Below are 17,712 nucleotides of genomic sequence, written 5' to 3'. Positions count from 1 at the left end.
CAAAATCCGTGATTTTGTACACGCTGTTCGACGCGCGCCTGCACGAGTCCAACACCGGTACCCACAGCGGGGCAAGAACGGTGGCGATGCTACGGTTGCGAGGTGTGACGGGAAGGTCGTGGCGGTTGTGGTGAAGCGGCGTTGTGGTTGGTGGTTGATGTTGTGGTTGTGGTGGTAATCATGGCGGTTGGTCCAAAATAAAGATAGTAAAAGAAAAACGGCTATCCTGAAGAGTCGCAGCTCGCATAAATGACATGTATTCCCACTAGACAACGGGTTTGGGCCTAACTACACATATACTTGCCGAGATACCTCACCTAAGGGACCTGAATGGTGGTTTGCGAATTTGGTAACCACAACACTACCCCCTCCCCTTTTCCAGACTCGTCTCCGAGTCGTCAAATTTTCGTGTGCCATCATGTGTAGTTTTCCCCTAGTACATTTTACCTACGGATCCCTGGGTGCGACATTCATGGTATTCGTGTCCCCAAAATAAATAACCTGAGGGCTGCGTAACTACCTAAACAAACTCACTCACACGGACGACTTAAATAAAATTGCCGGCGCTAAGACATACATGCCGGGGGCGCACTCATATTTACAGTACATCTTAACCTTAACTTACAAATTTTACACTAAACCATGGCCCAGGATCATTGAACTCTGCAAAAAGAAAGCAGTTAGCAGGGAGCCAGGCTGCTCGCATGCAGTCTCTGGCTCAAAACTATGCAGGTGACAGGGAACGTGGCTGGCTGCTCACACGCAGTCCAAGGCCTTCCCTTTTGAACTGAACGCAGTGAACCACAACGGTGCATGGGCTGCACAAACGTAGTCTCCGTGCCAGCTCAAGTGGCACACGCAATGAGCACAACGAATGGATGGATGAACACAAACACGGTGCACGGGCCGCCACTGCAGGCCCGTGTTGTAGCTGCCAACAGGGCAGTTCTCGCAGCTTGCAAACTGTTGCTTTTACGATCCTGGCGCACATGGCAATGAACAAGGGGGGGGGGGGGCAAAGCAAAAATTGAACGGGGCTGGTGAACGTGGGCAGTGGGCATGGCATGGCAAAGGTGAGCAGGCAAACACAGCCCGCAGAAGAAGGCCGCTGCAGGCAAACATAGCGGGCAGATGAACTGGCCGGCACAGGCCTTGCAGCACAGCAGCTGCAGACGATCCAGCCGGCCCAGGCCTCGCAGCAAAACAACAGCTGCCGATGAAGTTGGCCGGCCTCCGCCTTGAAGCAAAACACGGCCAGCCGATGAAGTTGGCCAGCTCTTGCCGTTCAGTGGAGGTTGGTGGAGGGAGTGCGGTGGTACTGGCCACTTGGAAGGCGGGCTCGGACCTACCTACCTGTCTCCCTCCCAACCTATCGCCTTTGCCTGTCACTGTACATACCCACTCCCTTAATTTGTCAAACCCCAATTTAGCCCCAACTTATTTTTTTTGTTGTTTTTATTTTTACTTCCCCACTATAAATCGTCCCCTAACCCCCTTTATCGTCTTTGTTCGGCTACCCTATCCTGTCACCTAGCCTACTCCCAACCCCTACGTTCCCTTCCCGGAGGGGAATAAGGGAGAGCTAACGTCCTGTGTCGAGGCCCAACGAAGCCAAAGAATGGCCTCCCCAGAGTTCGGCGATCTTAACCCAAAGTGGGTCCAGCGGCCCACAACGAGAGCGAGGGGATGGATGGTGCGGAGGGGTACATCTCCTAATCTACCCTAACCATTTAACTGTTAAACTACCCCGGGGCTTTCAACAAGCGCCTCTCGCTTAAACTATTGGTTTTAACAACCCAGATTCCCGTCGCCTGTGTTGGTGTCCTCACAATTTCGGGCCTCACCCCCCAATTTTCTCTCCGTGCCCTCACACGGTCTCCTGGCTGGGACACGTGGCTCCCTTTGGCAGGCACGACCCTCTGCCGAATCTCCCGCTATGGCACCCCCGGGCACTACACTGCCTCCGAGCCTACCAGCTCCCTAACACCGGGGAGTGCCCCCCATGGCACCTCCCCTGAAACGCACACGTGGCAGGCCGGCCTCCCGGGCCCCTTTCCGAGGGTCACCCGTACCCACAACACTGCCCACGCGGCCACGGCGCCCGGGCCCCCGCACCAAGCAGGCGCACCCGTGCCCACTACTCTATCCCGGCCCCCCATGGGCCCATGGTCACCGCGCCGACTAGCCTGGTGCCCGGGGTACCCACTCAGCGATACTCACCTTTCGCAGCCACGCTCCCAAGCCCGTCAACAGGGCTCCTGCACCCCTCCAAATGGGTCTCGAGCCTACATTCCCACCAACAGCAAAACGACCTCCGTTTTGTAAATTTGACTAACCCCCTAACTCACTTTACTCTGACCCCGGGGTCCCTTGGGCGGGAGTCACTCCTCCCCCCAATCACTCATCGCACCATGCATTCCCCATTCACTCCACTCACACAGACCCGCTGGCCTCACTCACTCACCAAGCACATGCCTCACAACTCACCAACTCTTCAACACACTCACCGCTGAACTCCGCCATTCTTCTAACTACATCCCCTAACTAACTCGTGCTCCCACGTCGTCCCTTAAACTACAGCACGTTCCATTTAACACTACGTAGCTAAACTACGTCCCCTCTACACATTCATAAGTCTGTCCATGTCTCCTAATCTCTTTAATCAATTTCCCCACCTAAATCTGGCTACAATCCCTCTAACTAATCCATTCCACGGACTCCATGAGGACTTACCCCTGCCCCATGGAGTCGGTCTAGCTAAGCTAACCCTTCCCCCTAACTAGTTTCCATCCTGTGCCCAGGTCAAGGGGGTCTTCCACCCCTTGCCCAGGAATCCTGTACACCCGAAAGTGAGACTTGCTTTTTTTTTTTTCTTTTTTTTTTCCATGCGCAGCACCTGCGCGGCAACTCAGAGCTCGCGCACTTTGCACCTGCCCGTGACGTCATGCAGCTGCACGTGTTCCTCGTCCCTCCTTGGACGGTACCATCCGGCAGAGATACCCCTCCTGCCGGATTCCAACCCCACGTGCAGCCAGGACGTCACCGTGCGCATAAAAAAAAACAAGCCCCACGTCTCGAGGGGTTCCCCACGCGAACACATGTGCTTTGCTCGTTGGAGCTTAACACACACGATCGCGTGGAGAACCCGTCCGGTCCAAATCCATTTACCTGCCTAAACTTTGTCCGTCCGCGGGATCGGCAAATCCACCGCGTGCGTTTCCGGACCGGGACTTCACTCTCGCAAGCGAGCACGTGGTGGTCTCGTGCGTTGCACAGCACGAACCTCGTGCTCACTGCTGGGTGAACCCGGCACGGTCCTCGAAACAACCACAGCCGCTACTCGGCTTTCTCTCCTCTGTCGCCGTCTCCGTCTCCATTCCACACACGCATACCTGCGTGTTACGACGCACACAGTCCACTCCATCACATTCACACCGGGAGATGCGGCTGCGTGCTCCCGCATGCCAACCGACATCTCCCTCTCATACCGCTCTCTCACACACAATTTCTCCCTTGCATACGGCCGTTCACTCACGCGTGCGGGGGCACTCACCCGCGGTGCCTCACTCGCACTCCGTGCCTCATCCACACACGCGGGGGCACTCACCCGCGGTGCCTCGTCCACACACGCGGGGGCACTCACCCGCGGTGTCTCATCCATACTCCGTGCCTCACTCACACATACGGGGGCACTCACCCGCGGTGCCTCACCCACACTGGCCGTTTCATCCACACACGCGGGGGCACTAACCCGCGGTGCCTCATCCACACACACGGCGACACTCAAACACGCGGTCTCTTCCACACACCGTGCCCCACTCATACACGCGGGGGCACTCAACCGCGGTTCCTCATCCACACACGCGGGGGCACTCAACCGCGGTGTCTCATCCATACACCGTGTGCTGGGAAGCACGTACACCGGCACAATCGCCACCACACCACTCACACGTGGTGCCTCACTCATACTGGCCGTTTCACTCACACACACGGCCTCACTCACACACGGTGCCTCACCCACGCACGGCGTGCTGGGAAGCACGTACTCTGGCTCCATCGCCACCACACCACTCACACACGGGGTCGCTTCCACACACGGGGACGCACTCACGCCTTGCACCACACACACAGGGACAACCACACTGGGGACTTGTGTCCCCACAAGGGTCTCCGGGGCCTCTATACCCCCCAAGCTCGCCGTGCACCCGTCCACAGCACCCGTCCTCTCAACCTCGCAAAGCACGACCGAACTCACCTGGTCGTGACTCGCCTCAAGGGGGCATACTCCCTCCCCTTGTTCCTGGAGGAGGCCATCCAGGTGCTCGCACTGGGTCTCTACCCAGTCCGCCAGCTCACCCCCATTATCCTCCACTACCTCTGTGTGTGTGTGTGTGTGTGTCACTTACCCCGTCTTCATCGTGCAGTCTCTCCTCTATTTTTTCTGTCTCCCGTGTCTCTGCCAACTCTGTCACCTCTTCACCCTTTACCTCCCTTGTCTCAACTATTATTATTTCCTTTGTCACGGCCTTCATGCCCGCCTGCTGGCATCGGCCCATGTTCTGCGTCTCACCCCGCAGCTTTTTCGTTTCTTCCTTCAATTGCTGTGTACTCGCATCGATCTTTTCGTTCATGCTTTTTATTTTCGCATTCATTTGTGCCAGCATGGTGAATAGCTGGGCCATGTCGGATGCACTCAAGTGAGCCGTTTCGGCAGGGGGTGGGGAAGGGTCTGGTGGAGAGGGGGGAGGTGTCATACACCGCGGCCGCTGCCGCACCCACCTCGGGCCCCTGGGTTCAGTTGGGCGAGTCCGTGTTCCTGCACAATCAACATTTCCTGCTCGGGGATTCCATCCTGGACCATGGATTCTACATTACTACACATATACATTTCTAATACCCCCGGCTCCCGCCGCCTTGAGACGCCATCTTGCTTCTCGTGAAGGGTTAATTTGCTCGCCGTAATTTGAGGGAATCGGGGTCGCTCCTCTCACCCCTGGACCGATTCCCGTGAATTTAGCCGGAGACAGGAGAGCCCGTTTTCCTGTTCTCCGATACCAGTGCCGCGAGGAGGGCGATGAATTTGTATCGCACGACCTGACACCAGTGTTGCGGGTTTCGCGCCCGCCGGCGTGCTGACGGCCACGTAACTCGAATCGCGGCACGTCGCCCACCGGACGGACAATCCAGTCGTGACCCTCTCGGACTAACGCCGGGAACCAGTCACGGGTGGACCTTTCGGTCTCACCGCGATCGAGCCAATCAGCCCCCGCGTGGGATAGGGTTGCTCGCCAAATTCGACCTACCTAAGTACCCACGCGGAGGGTAGACCGGGCGATCGCACCTCGCCGCAGGTCGATTTCGGACACGGGCCACTTAAGCGACCCGTTCCGTACTATCGGGATAACCGAGCGGTGTTATCGTCGACCTCGACGGTTCGATTAATTATCGGGCGTATTCAGCCCACTACCAACCCTTTACGTGAAGCAAGATGGGGATTCAATGGGAGAAATGACGAAGCGAAGCGGGAAACAGTTCAACAATAAAGCACATTTATTCGTGGCACACGGGAAGCACACATTCAATTCCACCAAAAGCACACAGAAAAAACACAATGCAATTTACACAAAAAGCAAATATAAAAGCGAAAACACAATGCAGAGCTAATACCGACTACCGAGCACACGGCAACACTTATACAATTCTACCTCACAGACGGCGCCGACAACACATACCCAAAACCAAGGAAAAGAATACCCCCAAGAATGAGGCGGGCCTGAGGCCGAGACCGGGTCGCGCCTACCCGGCTGGTGAGGAGAGGCGGGGCGGCGCTGGCGCCCCAACCCCGCGGGCCTCGCGGGCAGTGTCTGGTAGGGGGGTGGGAAAGGGGCCCCCTTGGTCGCACTATCTCAGCGCGGGGGGAAACAGGAGGGGGTTGCTGATGCTCGGGGTATAGAGGATCTTTATTATCCCTGGTGTGCGTCTCCACCTCGGCCAGGTCGCGCTGTCGGCCTCCCTCGGGTGCAGCTCCCTGCACGACGCGAGCACCCCCTCGTCTGGTGTCGCCGCCTTTCCACAGCTCGTCCCCTCCGTTCCGACTCCAACGCACACGACGAGCAGCTCCACCGCCCGCGAAGTCTTGACCCTCTGCTTCCGACTCTCCTACTCTCCGCCTCTGGACTCTCCGACTCTCCACTCTCCGCCTCCCGACCTCCTACTCTCCGCCTCTGGACTTTCCGACTCCTTCACTCTCCTACTCTCCTCGTTGGACTCTCTTGGACTGACGAACACGGTCCTTTTATCCCCCCGTAGCTTCGCCTTTGACCCCCTCCCTTTGACCTTTCACCTCGCTCCCCATTGGCCCGAGAAAAAGTGGGCGTGAAGGCTTTTTGATCCACAAATTTGCATATATCGATCGTCCTGGAGGCGGGCCAAATTGCCCCTCGCCACCGATTGACGGCAAAAAGTGGGCGTGTGTCGTTTTTGATCCGTTTTTGAAGCACAAAATCCGTGATTTTGTACACGCTGTTCGACGCGCGCTCTGCACGAGTCCAACACCGGTACCCACAGCGGGGCAAGAACGGTGGCGATGCTACGGTTGCGAGGTGTGACGGGAAGGTCGTGGCGGTTGTGGTGAAGCGGCGTTGTGGTTGGTGGTTGATGTTGTGGTTGTGGTGGTAATCATGGCGGTTGGTCCAAAATAAAGATTATAAAAGAAAACGGCTATCCTGAAGAGTCGCAGCGGGCATAACTGGCATGTATGCCCACTAGACAACGTGGTTGGGCCTAACTACACATATACGTGCGTAGATAGCGCACCTAAGGGACCTGAATGGTGGTTTGCGAATTTGGTAACCACAACAATATATATATATATATATATATATATATATATATATATATATATATATATATATATATATATATATATATATATATATATATATATATATATATATATATAAAAGCGAAATGTTTGTTTGTTTCATTTGTGAAGCTTCTCTTCTGAGCTCCCATGGTTCATCACCACAAAACTTTATAGGATCATATTGTTTACCATGATGCACCGACATAGTAGTCCGGGAGCCAACCGATCAAAATTAAAAAAAAATTGCCCGGTCTGCTATAAAATTTTTGTGTTGATTTTCATAAAGAGACACCCTTTGAGTATATGAAAACCAATGTTGGCAATGGTGAAACTCTTGCGCAACAACACAGTCAACACTTTTGCGAGCCCCCTCTGATAACAAAATGTTGGCAAAAGCGAAGATGTAGGATGGGGGTAGGGGTAATTCATATTGTCCTAAAATCATAACCACTAAACCTATATACACAAATGACCCCTCATATTAAAGAGGAGTTCATTTCCTATATCACAATTGGTGTAGATTTAACCTACCTACAATTGACAAGGTTATATGTCAAACAACAAAAGATTTATGCAACTCAGAAATGCTTGACTATCAATGGGGTCAGGAACAAGAACATACTTTTACATGCCATGGTTTTAAGGAAGATAAAATTAGAAATGGATTAACACAATATTGTGACATGAAACATCCTCTTCAGAGGAAGAGTCACTCTCTGAAACAACTCCACCACATGAACCTCTCTGACCAAGGCATATGCATGTCACTCAGCAAGGCACAGCAGCCTTTTTGCATGAACATCGTTTCAGACATTTGGATAATTTGCACATGCAAGACACCGTTTTGTCTGTTTGGCTTTGCTGGCTTAGACATGAGAATTGGGACCAGTTTTCCATTGATAAGGGTTCTGCCAAATGTTGTGGCTGGGGGAAGTGCTCGGTCACTGAGATGTGCACGTCTATACAGAAGCAATTGATACAATGCTCTTACAACAAGGAAGTAAAACGCATCTTCTGTTGCTGGCAGTGACCTCCAAGGTCTAATTTTGAAGAGACAAACATATGCTGCCTGAGGGTATCCAAACAGCTGAACCCTTTTTGGCCATGCAGAGCAGTCCAGTATACTCTGGCCTCATCAATGACACATTCTGTTGCTGCCATTTCACTATCTCTTCCAAAATCAACAAGGTGGGGAAGGTTTCCTATCAGTCCCAGAGAAACCTGTGCCGCTCTTCTTTTCACAGGAACACAGGCATCATCCCAACTGACTGGAAGAGGGGCCTTGTTGTCCCTCTCTGGAAAGGGAAGGGTGATCGCCAAGACTGCAACAACTACCGAGGGGTGACGCTGCTCTCAGTGCTGGGCAAGGTCTTTGCTCGGATAATTCTCGATAGGGTTCGCCACCATCTGCTTGAGCACCAGCGTCCAGAGCAGTCAGGCTTTACACCAAAGATGTCAACGATTGACCGTATCCTTGCACTTCGTGTCCTCACCAAACGCAGACGAGAGTTCCGGCAGGGGCTGCTTGCAGCCTATGTTGATCTCTGTAAAGCGTTCGATTCAGTGAATCGGGATGTCCTCTGGAGGATTCTTGGTCTTCGTGGGGTGCCACCGAAACTGATCGATCTGATGTCTGAACTCTACTCTGGTACTGAGAGTGCTGTGAAGTGTGGTGGTACCATCTCTGACTTATTTCCAGTTGTTACTGGAGTTCGTCAGGGATGTGTACTTGCCCCCACACTTTTCAGCACTTGTATGAACTGGATTTTAGGGAGGATGTGGGAGAGACTCAAGGATTGCGGTGCATCGTTTGGCAAATGTAAAGATCTCGGACCTTGATTTTGCAGATGATGCAGTCATCTTATGAGACTTTAGACATCCTCTTGGGGGCCCTCGAGGTGCTGAATGAGGAGTCGGAGCCGTTGGGATTACGGATTTCTTGGGTCAAAACTAAGATCCAGGCTTTCGCACATCTTGGATGCTGCTGTCCTGTCTGTGTCTGTTTCTGGTGAGGATGTTGAGGTCGTGGATAGATTCACTTACCTTGGCAGTGATATTCATGTCTCCGCAGGTTGTGAGCCGGAGGTCAATAGACGTCTGGGTCGGGCCTGGGGAGTCATGGATTCACTGGATCATGGGGTGTGGCGCTGCCGGTACCTGTGCGGGAGGACGAAAGTCCGAGTCTTCAGGTCCTTGGTACTTCCAGTCTTGCTCTATGGGTGCGAGACTTGGACTTTGACCAAGGATCTGAGACGGAGACTTAATTCCTTTGGTACCAGGTCTCTTCAAAGAATCCTTGGCTATCGCTGGTCGGATTTTGTGTCCAACGAGCGGTTGCTGAGAGAGACTCGGATGAGATTTGTTACCTGCATAGTCCGTGAGCGTCAGCTGCGGCTATATGGACATGTGGCTCGTTTTCCTGACGCTGATCCTGCTCACCAGATTCTCTCAGCGAGGGAGTCTCATGAGTGGAGGAGGCCAATGGGCCGACCACGTGCCTCATGGTTGCAGCAGGTTGACCATCATCTCAAGGGAGATGGGGATGGGCCTGGCATCTGCCTGGGGGTGGCCAGACGGAGGCCCCTGGAGTACCGGCGGAAAGTGGACGCAGCGACGCGCTGTTCTGGCACATGCTCCCATACCTGACCTGACCTCTTCTTTTCCCCTTCTGAATGGGTAGCTCACTGTGTCACATCCACACAACACATATGTGCACAGAAGTGTAGCTGCGACATCAAGAGGATTTTCTGGTACTTCTTGCTCAACACTTCTACCAGCTCATGAATAGGTAGGTATTGATTCTGCCGTTGTATCCAGAGTTCTTGCAATGTGTTCAAGCAGCAGAAGTGATATATACACAGCATAATTATATCTGTATCTGTTGCATGCACAACAGCTTGATGGTGATCAAGATATTCCACACAATATGCAAGATGAGCAATAATCCTTGTGTCTGCCTCTTCATGTTCTTCACAAGGTAAGTCCAGAACTGAACTTGATGCTGATGTGATGGAAAGATTGTGACCTTTGTTTTCCATCATACCACCAAGAATGATGGTCACTCCATCCGGAATAGCTTCAGGACTCTCACAAAGGGGAAGTGCCAATGAAGTTCTGAAGATTTCCTTTATTTCTTGGATTCTTCATGAGTAAATTCCAGTCCGGAATTTCTAGACTCTTGGATGGTGAGAATTGTCTTGCCTGGTCTGTCTGGTTTCTCCTCTGCTGCTCATCACCCTTCAAAGTATGGCTATGATCAAAATCATACTGATCACCAATGATGTTGACACAGTTGCACATTTCAGGTTTCAACTGCAGGAGCTATGCGAAGATACAGCTGGGGAAGTTCACCAAATGTTTTTGCACCCATTTTTTGGTATTTATTTACAAATGCCATTGTGTCTACCAGATAAACTGTGTATAGGTCACTCTGTGGTAATGATGGCAGCTGTAAAACAACATCCTGCTCAGCTTCTTAGCACTGCCACTTAGCTCAATTAGCACTGCCACGAAATCAGACTTGTTGCCTTTGCGCATTACAAACCCCTGTGCTAAGCGTGGATCAACCTCAAACAGGGATGATGGATAGTCTGTCCACTCATGGGAAAATGCAATCTGTCTTGTGACTGGGTCGGCATCTCGATAGAAACACAACACACGTGTAGTTGCAGTCTCATCTTGATAGATCCTGATTAAACTCTGTTTCCTTGATGGGTTTGATTTCTTCTGTGAGGAGAAAGTTACCAGCTTCAGTGGTTCAATCTTAATAGAGACCACCTCTTCTGCTTTCATAATGGCTTCCATGCCCTTAGCTTGAGCATGGACCAAGTCTTTTGAAGCATCCTTCTCACCAGTTGCTCTATTGAGCAGATCCACTTGGTTGTTACACTGGAATGGGTTTATCATCTGCTGGCATATCACTTTCTTTGATCTCCTCAACATGCATATGTTCTTCTGTTGCCTGCTTATGTGTTTCTCCATGATGAGTAGATTCCTGTTGGCCTAGATTAGCCATAGACTTTATGTTCTCTGATACAGCTGTGAGAAATGGTGCTGTCTTCACATATTTATCTCGAGCAGCTGGTGCCTGAGATATGCCTTTGAACAGAGATGTCTTCCCTTCATTGTTGTATGTCTGCTCCAGGGCCATGTCACTCCAAACACCATTGAATTTTCCTTTGGAAGAGTGAACTGTGAAGTACCCAACCTGGATCCAGCAAACCTTAACCAAACTGTGTTCAATAGAGTAAGAGGATTTTGGGGGTAGGGGTAACTTTGGTTGAAAAAATGTTAATTTTCTCTTTAAAAATTGATAGAACTCACTCAAATTTGCTGTTTTAATTAGCCATGGATACCATGTTCATATCACATTAAGAGAAATTAGTATTCTAATGCAGCATCTGCCTATGATAAGAAAAGTTCTAAAGGCCATCTTCAAAAAACGTTATTTTTAAGGCATTTTTCACAAAATTATGTACTTTTACGAGGTTTACTTCCACAAAGGCAATTTTTTTTGTCATTTTACAATGCACTGATTGAATTCTTACATTTAGTTCACATTTATTTTTCATGAATGTGATTTTTTAATTTTTTTAGAAATTTTATTGACAATTGCTGTTTTATCAAATTTTTCAAATCTTCCTCAAACAAAAACGTCCGCCAAAATTTTTCGCAAGAGCTTATGAATTGCCAACATTGGTTTTCATGAACTGCAAACATATATCTAAACATCCTGGGGGTGTAAAATTTTATAGCAGAGGCTGTAAGGTCCAACCCTAAAACAGCCTCGTACACAGGTTGGCTCCCGGACTATAGGGGTTTTAAACAGTCATTTTCTCACATTCATAACTTGTAACCTTGAATGAGGTTCTGATCGAGCTTTTCTCTATTACCCATGGCTTTGCCGAGAGATCTCACTGTAAGCAAGTCGATGGAAGAAAAAAGTGATGCTACCTCCCTGAGAATAGGAAGAGCGAGGAAGAAGAGGCTGGAACAGGAAATAATGTTGTCCATCTCTTCTATCTCTATAAAAACAAAACGTTTGTTTGTGACCTTACTGCTTTGAGCTCCCAAGGTTAATTACGAATGAACTTTCTTCGATCAAATTTTTATCCACAATAAACCTAAATAGGCGTTTTAAGCGGTCGTGAGATCATTTTGACCCATTATTGCTGTTCCAGTCCAGAGTTAATTTATTTACTAAAATTAGGTAATTTCTTCACTGCAGCTTCATTCCTTTACACCCTGTGTGGCCTGTAGACACCATTAGACCCTTAAAACCAGTTAGACCATTTACATATTTAGACCCCTTCATACCCATTGAGACCCTTTTGAGACCTATATACTTTATTTGACACTTTTCAGACCCTTTGGACACCTCAGACCCATTTTGCTCTTTCACCCATAGAGCCCTTTAAACATTTAAACCCATTTCAGACCCTTAGACCCTTAAAATGGTTTCGATCCCTTTATGACCCTCAAAACCCTTTAGACACTCTATACCCCTTAGATCCTTTTGACCCGTCAGACCTTCAGACCCATCTAGACTCCTTAGAAAATAAAAAACATTCCCACAAAAATCATTTTTGATACCTTTTTTTTCGTGCATCACAAGTTGCAATGATGAATTGAAACTGATATCTCAAGGTGAAACTGATGTTAAAAAGTGAAACTGAAACTATTGATTTATGGTTCATCGAATGGGAAAACAGAATGAAATGCTGTGAGAAATACTGAATGGAAATTGCAGAAAGCAAAGCTACGCGGAGTGTGGAGAGAGGGGGCTGGTTTGGAGTTGAAGAAGTGATGGAGAGAGGGATAGGTGCCTGGAGGTGCTAGGTTGGCATGGAGAGAACTTTGGTGATCTTCTGTCAGGCGGTATGCCCAAAACGGGTTTGGAAGGGGAGGTTGACGACTTGAGGTTGGTAAGTGGGGAGGTGGGGGTGGGGGTGTAGTATATTGGCTACCGAAGCCATGGGCAACACAACCCGCAAAAAATAGCCACAGCTGTCTTTGATAAGTCTCAAACAGCACTTTAAACATTTTTTTAATCTTCAAAGCTGTCGCCAGCATTACTTGCACTGGCTGGACTATATAGCCCTTCGCAAAATCTTAAAAATCAAGAGAAAAATGGCAAGCGTACTTTTGGGAAGGGTGCCATTTTCTATGTTAACCCAAATGTGACAGTACTGCACATATGGCAATGGTAAAGTAAAGCATTGGTTCTAGCTCGATTCATGGGACGGTATTCACGAACGTAATAGTCTGCAAAGGCACTGAAATACTCTGGGGTTAGCGAAACAGGTGTTGAAGGGATTGAGCCAAGGGGTACAGAATCGCAGGGTAAGTATACCCCTGGGTAAGTAGTTTGAAAGGGGTAATATAAGTGAATCAAAGTTTCGATCTCTCTGAAAAAGGGACACTGTACGCTCATAACCTGTGAAAGAATCGTGAAAGAGATTTTGTCTTAAATATCCAGTGTGCAGATCTCCATTGGAGATCACTTACATGTTTTGGCACAGGGTTCTATAATGGCATCCCCAATTTGTGCAAAAATGAGGAGTATGTGCCAAAATTGTGGACCACTCACAAGGTACAAGGGTAGATAAGGAAGGAAAAAGTGCTTTCAAACATTGTAAAAATAAGATTTTATGGTTGTTGCCAGAGAGAGGAAAAGTTAAATTTCAAAGGTTATTAACCATTAGGACCATATAGTTGAAGATTAGGGAAAGGGATAGGATGGCAGACCGACTGCAACTCTGAAGGATTTCTGGAAGGATTCCACTTCACTTTTTACATACGTTAAGGACGAATAACTGATTGCAATAGCCATTCATTTCTTCGGCAAGATCCCATGCCAGTAGTTGAAGCAATATTAGTAACACTTAGCCACCGATTACTGATATAGTTTATTTTATATTATTTTTTAGTTGTAAATCTTTGAAATAGAGGAAGTGAGTAATAAAATTTTAAATGAAAATTCTATCATTTTCTAAACTTTGAAAATAGAGTGTTATGAAACAGTGGTTCGTTCCATTATATGTGGTAAAGTCAATAATTGTGAAGGCTTGCCAAGCATTGAGAAAACTTTGTTGAAAGGAAGGTATAAAGGATGTGTATGTCAACATTGGTTGTCCATTAGGAACAACTTTTGAACAGAGCCAGATTTTCCAGCTTGGGGCAAGATGCAGCTGATGAGGTGTTTCCAGGCTTAATTGGGCTCGTATAAGAAACTTCCATTATTAGTAACCAGAATGCCTCCTTCCGGTAACCCCTGCTTGGCTGTTGTGTGGTAGTTTATAGTTCGTGTTTTGATGGTACTAAGTGAAGAACCTGTCTTTACAGACAAGTTAATTTCCCCAGAATTTGAGACTTGAAGATTTGTAACATGCTCCTCCATCAGGAGCCGCACTTTACAATAAACATTTACAGAGAGTAAATGTTTGCTCTTCATACCATGAACCCCCCGGGACTATGAATTATTATTTTTTTACCACCTAAAACCTTCCCGGGCACAACCGAGTACAACCATCAGTTTTCAACTCATTCCGTCCAGCAGTTCAGGACTCTGCGTAGAAGTCAAACCAACACACCAACAACGAGAATGGCACTCAGGAGAGCGCATACCTCCGTTAGACTGAACAGTTTACGTTTTGTATCGCACTGGTGGGCCAGATCTGCAACTTGACTATTCGTCCTTGTCACACACCAAAGTCTAATCGCTTGTTCTCGTCAACTAACCATCTCATCCTGTAAGTTTTGCCATAACTCATCCACAACTTTTTGAAATATTGTGCTATGTATCATTTTGGCCCCACCTCTCAATGGTGAAAAATCACTTAGAAAATAAAAAAAATTATTGTGTCAGGATCCAGATCGAGATCTTCACCAAAATCAAATTGATTCATCCTTTTCACACACCTAACCTGTTCAACAAGTTTCGTCCGAATCTGTCCATAATAATGGTTTTAGATATCGTGCAATATATCGTTTTGGCCCGATCACTCAATGGTGAAGAATCACCAAAAGAAGTCTCGGATCCGGATCTTCACCAAAATCGAATCAATTTGTCCTTGTCACACACACACACACACACACACACACACACACACACACACACACACACACACACACACACACACACACACACACACACACACACACACACACACACATACACATACACATACACATACACATACACATACACATACACATACACATACACATACACATACACATACACATACACATACACACCCAACCTGTCCACTAAATTTTGTCCGAATCCATTCATAAATTTTTGAGATTGTCTTTCTCACAGACAAACAGACAAGGGTGAAAACATAACCTCCGTCCACCTTTGGTGGCAGAGGTAAACGGATGCTTCTCGAATTATATATCTCATGATTGTTTTTGTGCTTTAATGTAATAGTTTCGGTAAGGCCACTGGTTCATCTTACTTTTTCCTGAAACAGAACCCCAGAAATGATTAAAGGGTAATTTGTGGGTGCCTGGGGAATCCTTTGCGGCACAGTACTGTAAAACAGGTGACGTATGTTTTAATTTGAAGCACATTTTGGAGTTGCTTTTTGTTTTTCCTTGCCTGTGCTTTTTAGCTCGCCTGTTCGAAGAACAGAGAGCTTTAGCGATACCCCTGGCGTGAGCGTCAGCGTGAAAATGTTAAAGTTTTTGGTGCAAGTTATTTCCTTTCCAATGTTTTTATCTACCACACTATTTTTTACTGATTACAATATACAAATACATATATTGTTTTAAAATTATTTGGATCAGACTTCACTGCAATACTTTATTAAAAATATTATTAGACTAGTCTGATAAATGTATAAACAGGCGAGCATTCGGTGGCTTTGACACCAACTCTCTGGTTACTTTGTGTTTCTATTTTGCTCGATTCCTTTTCTTCTGTATGGTGAAAAATTGCCTTTGATAGATTTTCCTTGCTCGTCTTAAGAGATCTATTGCTAAAAGGAGGTGTGTGTGCGTGCGTGCGTGCGCGTGTGTGTGTGTGTGTGTGTGTGTGTGTGTGTGTGTGTGTGTGTGTGTGTGTGTGTGTGTGTGTGTGTGTGTGTGTGTGTGTGTGTGTGTGTGTGTGTGTGTGTGTGTGTGTGTGTGTGTGTGTGTCACAAAGACGAGCAAGCAGCACGACCTTAATGCTTAGATGTTCTTGCTGGTGTATAATGATTAAAAATGGTATTGTTGGGAAGGTAATAATCGATTTACTTGCAACAAAAATTTGCGTCTGTTTTTAATTTCAAAGATGCCTTCTCTAAAAAGCCCCTTTTTCTGGAATTGAGGAAGAAGCTCTGGAACGGGAGCTCAACGTAGCTATTCCATCCTTAACATTTATTACTCCACGATAAACAAAACCCTTTGTAAAGACACTGAAGGAGCACACAAAATGATCCATAGTAATGCTTCTCAAAGCAATAGAAAAAAATAAAAATAAATGAAAGCATACGGAAGGAGCATGACGATGATGTGTTATATAAATAATATCATTTTTGGCATGTTTCACTTAATTTTTTACATCCTCATTGAGATTCATAGATTGACGTGTCATATGTTTGTGACGTACAACATGCTGTCTTGATTAAATCCGTCAGCGAAGCGATGGGTAAGCAAGCATGCCTCGTGTGAAATGTGTATAGTTTCTTTGATTCCTACCTCTCTGATTGCAGTGTCTTTTCCATGCAGACATTAACCACCCTTATTTTGTCCAACAGAAACTTAGACGCGAGTCGCTGCGGTACCGAACTGAGCGCATATACTTGACAACAGCAGGAGAAAATGAGGACAACACCAAAAAGAATCGCTACAAAGATATCCTTCCTTGTGAGTATTGACTTTCTGAAAGAGCTTTTAACTGGTCTGGTGGTACTTTCTAGCACGTTTCAGAACATGCGCATTGGTCTGGAGATTTTGCAAGGAGAACAGTGGGGCAAGCACAGGGACATTATCAGGCCATTATTTGTACATACAGGCTGTTTATAAAGTCTGCTACTTTAAACATCAATAATCTTGGATGTTCACACGATAGAAGCAAATTCTAAACAGCGTATGGAAGCATATTTCAAAACGTTTTGTTGATGTTAATGTTTGTTTGTTTGTTTGTTTTTTTCCTTCGTTTCCTTTTGGATGTTGAAACTGATTGAAAATGGTGACAGTGGAAGAAAAGGTTAACTGTGTTCTATGGCAAGTAGAGCAAAAGTTTGTAACAACTGTGAGAACAAAATTCAATGCTCATTACAGGAAAGCTCCACCACATAGGAACTCAATAATTTGATGAAAAAGTTTAAAGAAACCAGACTCAGTGGGGTAAATGGTTAGAGTGTTTGCCCTGCGTCTAGGAGGTTGGGGGGTTCACTCCTCGACCGGGTCATACCAAAGACTTTAAAAAAGGTATGTGCTGCTTCCTTGCTTGACGCTCAGCATTTACAAAAGGGTAGAGCACGAACAAATGACCATAAGTTGGAAATTCGAGTACAGGCTTTAATGGGCCGAATTGCCTCCTCCTGCATTGAAGTTCCTTCTTGGGGAACACATATTAATCTGGGTTGGTGAATGAAAACCACCATTCGGGACTCTTCAAATGAGCGAGGAGGTTGTGGCCGTCGTCCAGAAAGCATTTGAAAGTAGTTGCAATGTGCGCCCGGTGAACTCGGCATCCAGCAATAAACAACGCACAAAATTCTCAAAGTGAAATTGCATGAACATTGAACATGCTTACAAGAAAACCTCAGTAAGTCTGGTGTGTTCGTAGGAAGTCGCACGTTATTGTTCCTTCATTTTTTTTGAAGAAACAGCAGTAATTGGTGAATATTACG

General features: G+C 47.4%; 1 protein-coding gene across 15 annotated transcripts in view; it reads left to right on the top strand.

The window, feature by feature from the left end:
- Positions 1–17,712, top strand: part of LOC147019646 (tyrosine-protein phosphatase non-receptor type 12-like) — a 153,228-nt gene that overhangs the window by 36,941 nt on the left and 98,575 nt on the right. For 14 of the 15 annotated variants that reach the window (XR_015061471.1, XM_085894243.1, XM_085894238.1 and 11 more), the window contains exon 2: positions 16,612–16,720. Coding sequence is in view for 14 of the 15 variants with exons in the window: in XM_085894243.1 (XP_085750369.1) it covers positions 16,612–16,720 (109 nt within the window). In the remaining variant the exon portion in view is untranslated. Of the gene's footprint in view, positions 1–12,614; positions 12,790–16,611; positions 16,721–17,712 lie in introns of all 15 variants that reach the window. The other variant, XM_085894239.1, reaches the window with a different exon arrangement.

The sequence above is a fragment of the Eptatretus burgeri genome, chromosome 9 (genome assembly GCF_056783735.1).
Source record: "Eptatretus burgeri isolate ZD-2024b chromosome 9, Ebu_testis_v1, whole genome shotgun sequence".
Taxonomy (NCBI): Eukaryota; Metazoa; Chordata; class Myxini; order Myxiniformes; family Myxinidae; genus Eptatretus; species Eptatretus burgeri.
This window is presented reverse-complemented; position numbering and strand designations above follow the sequence as displayed.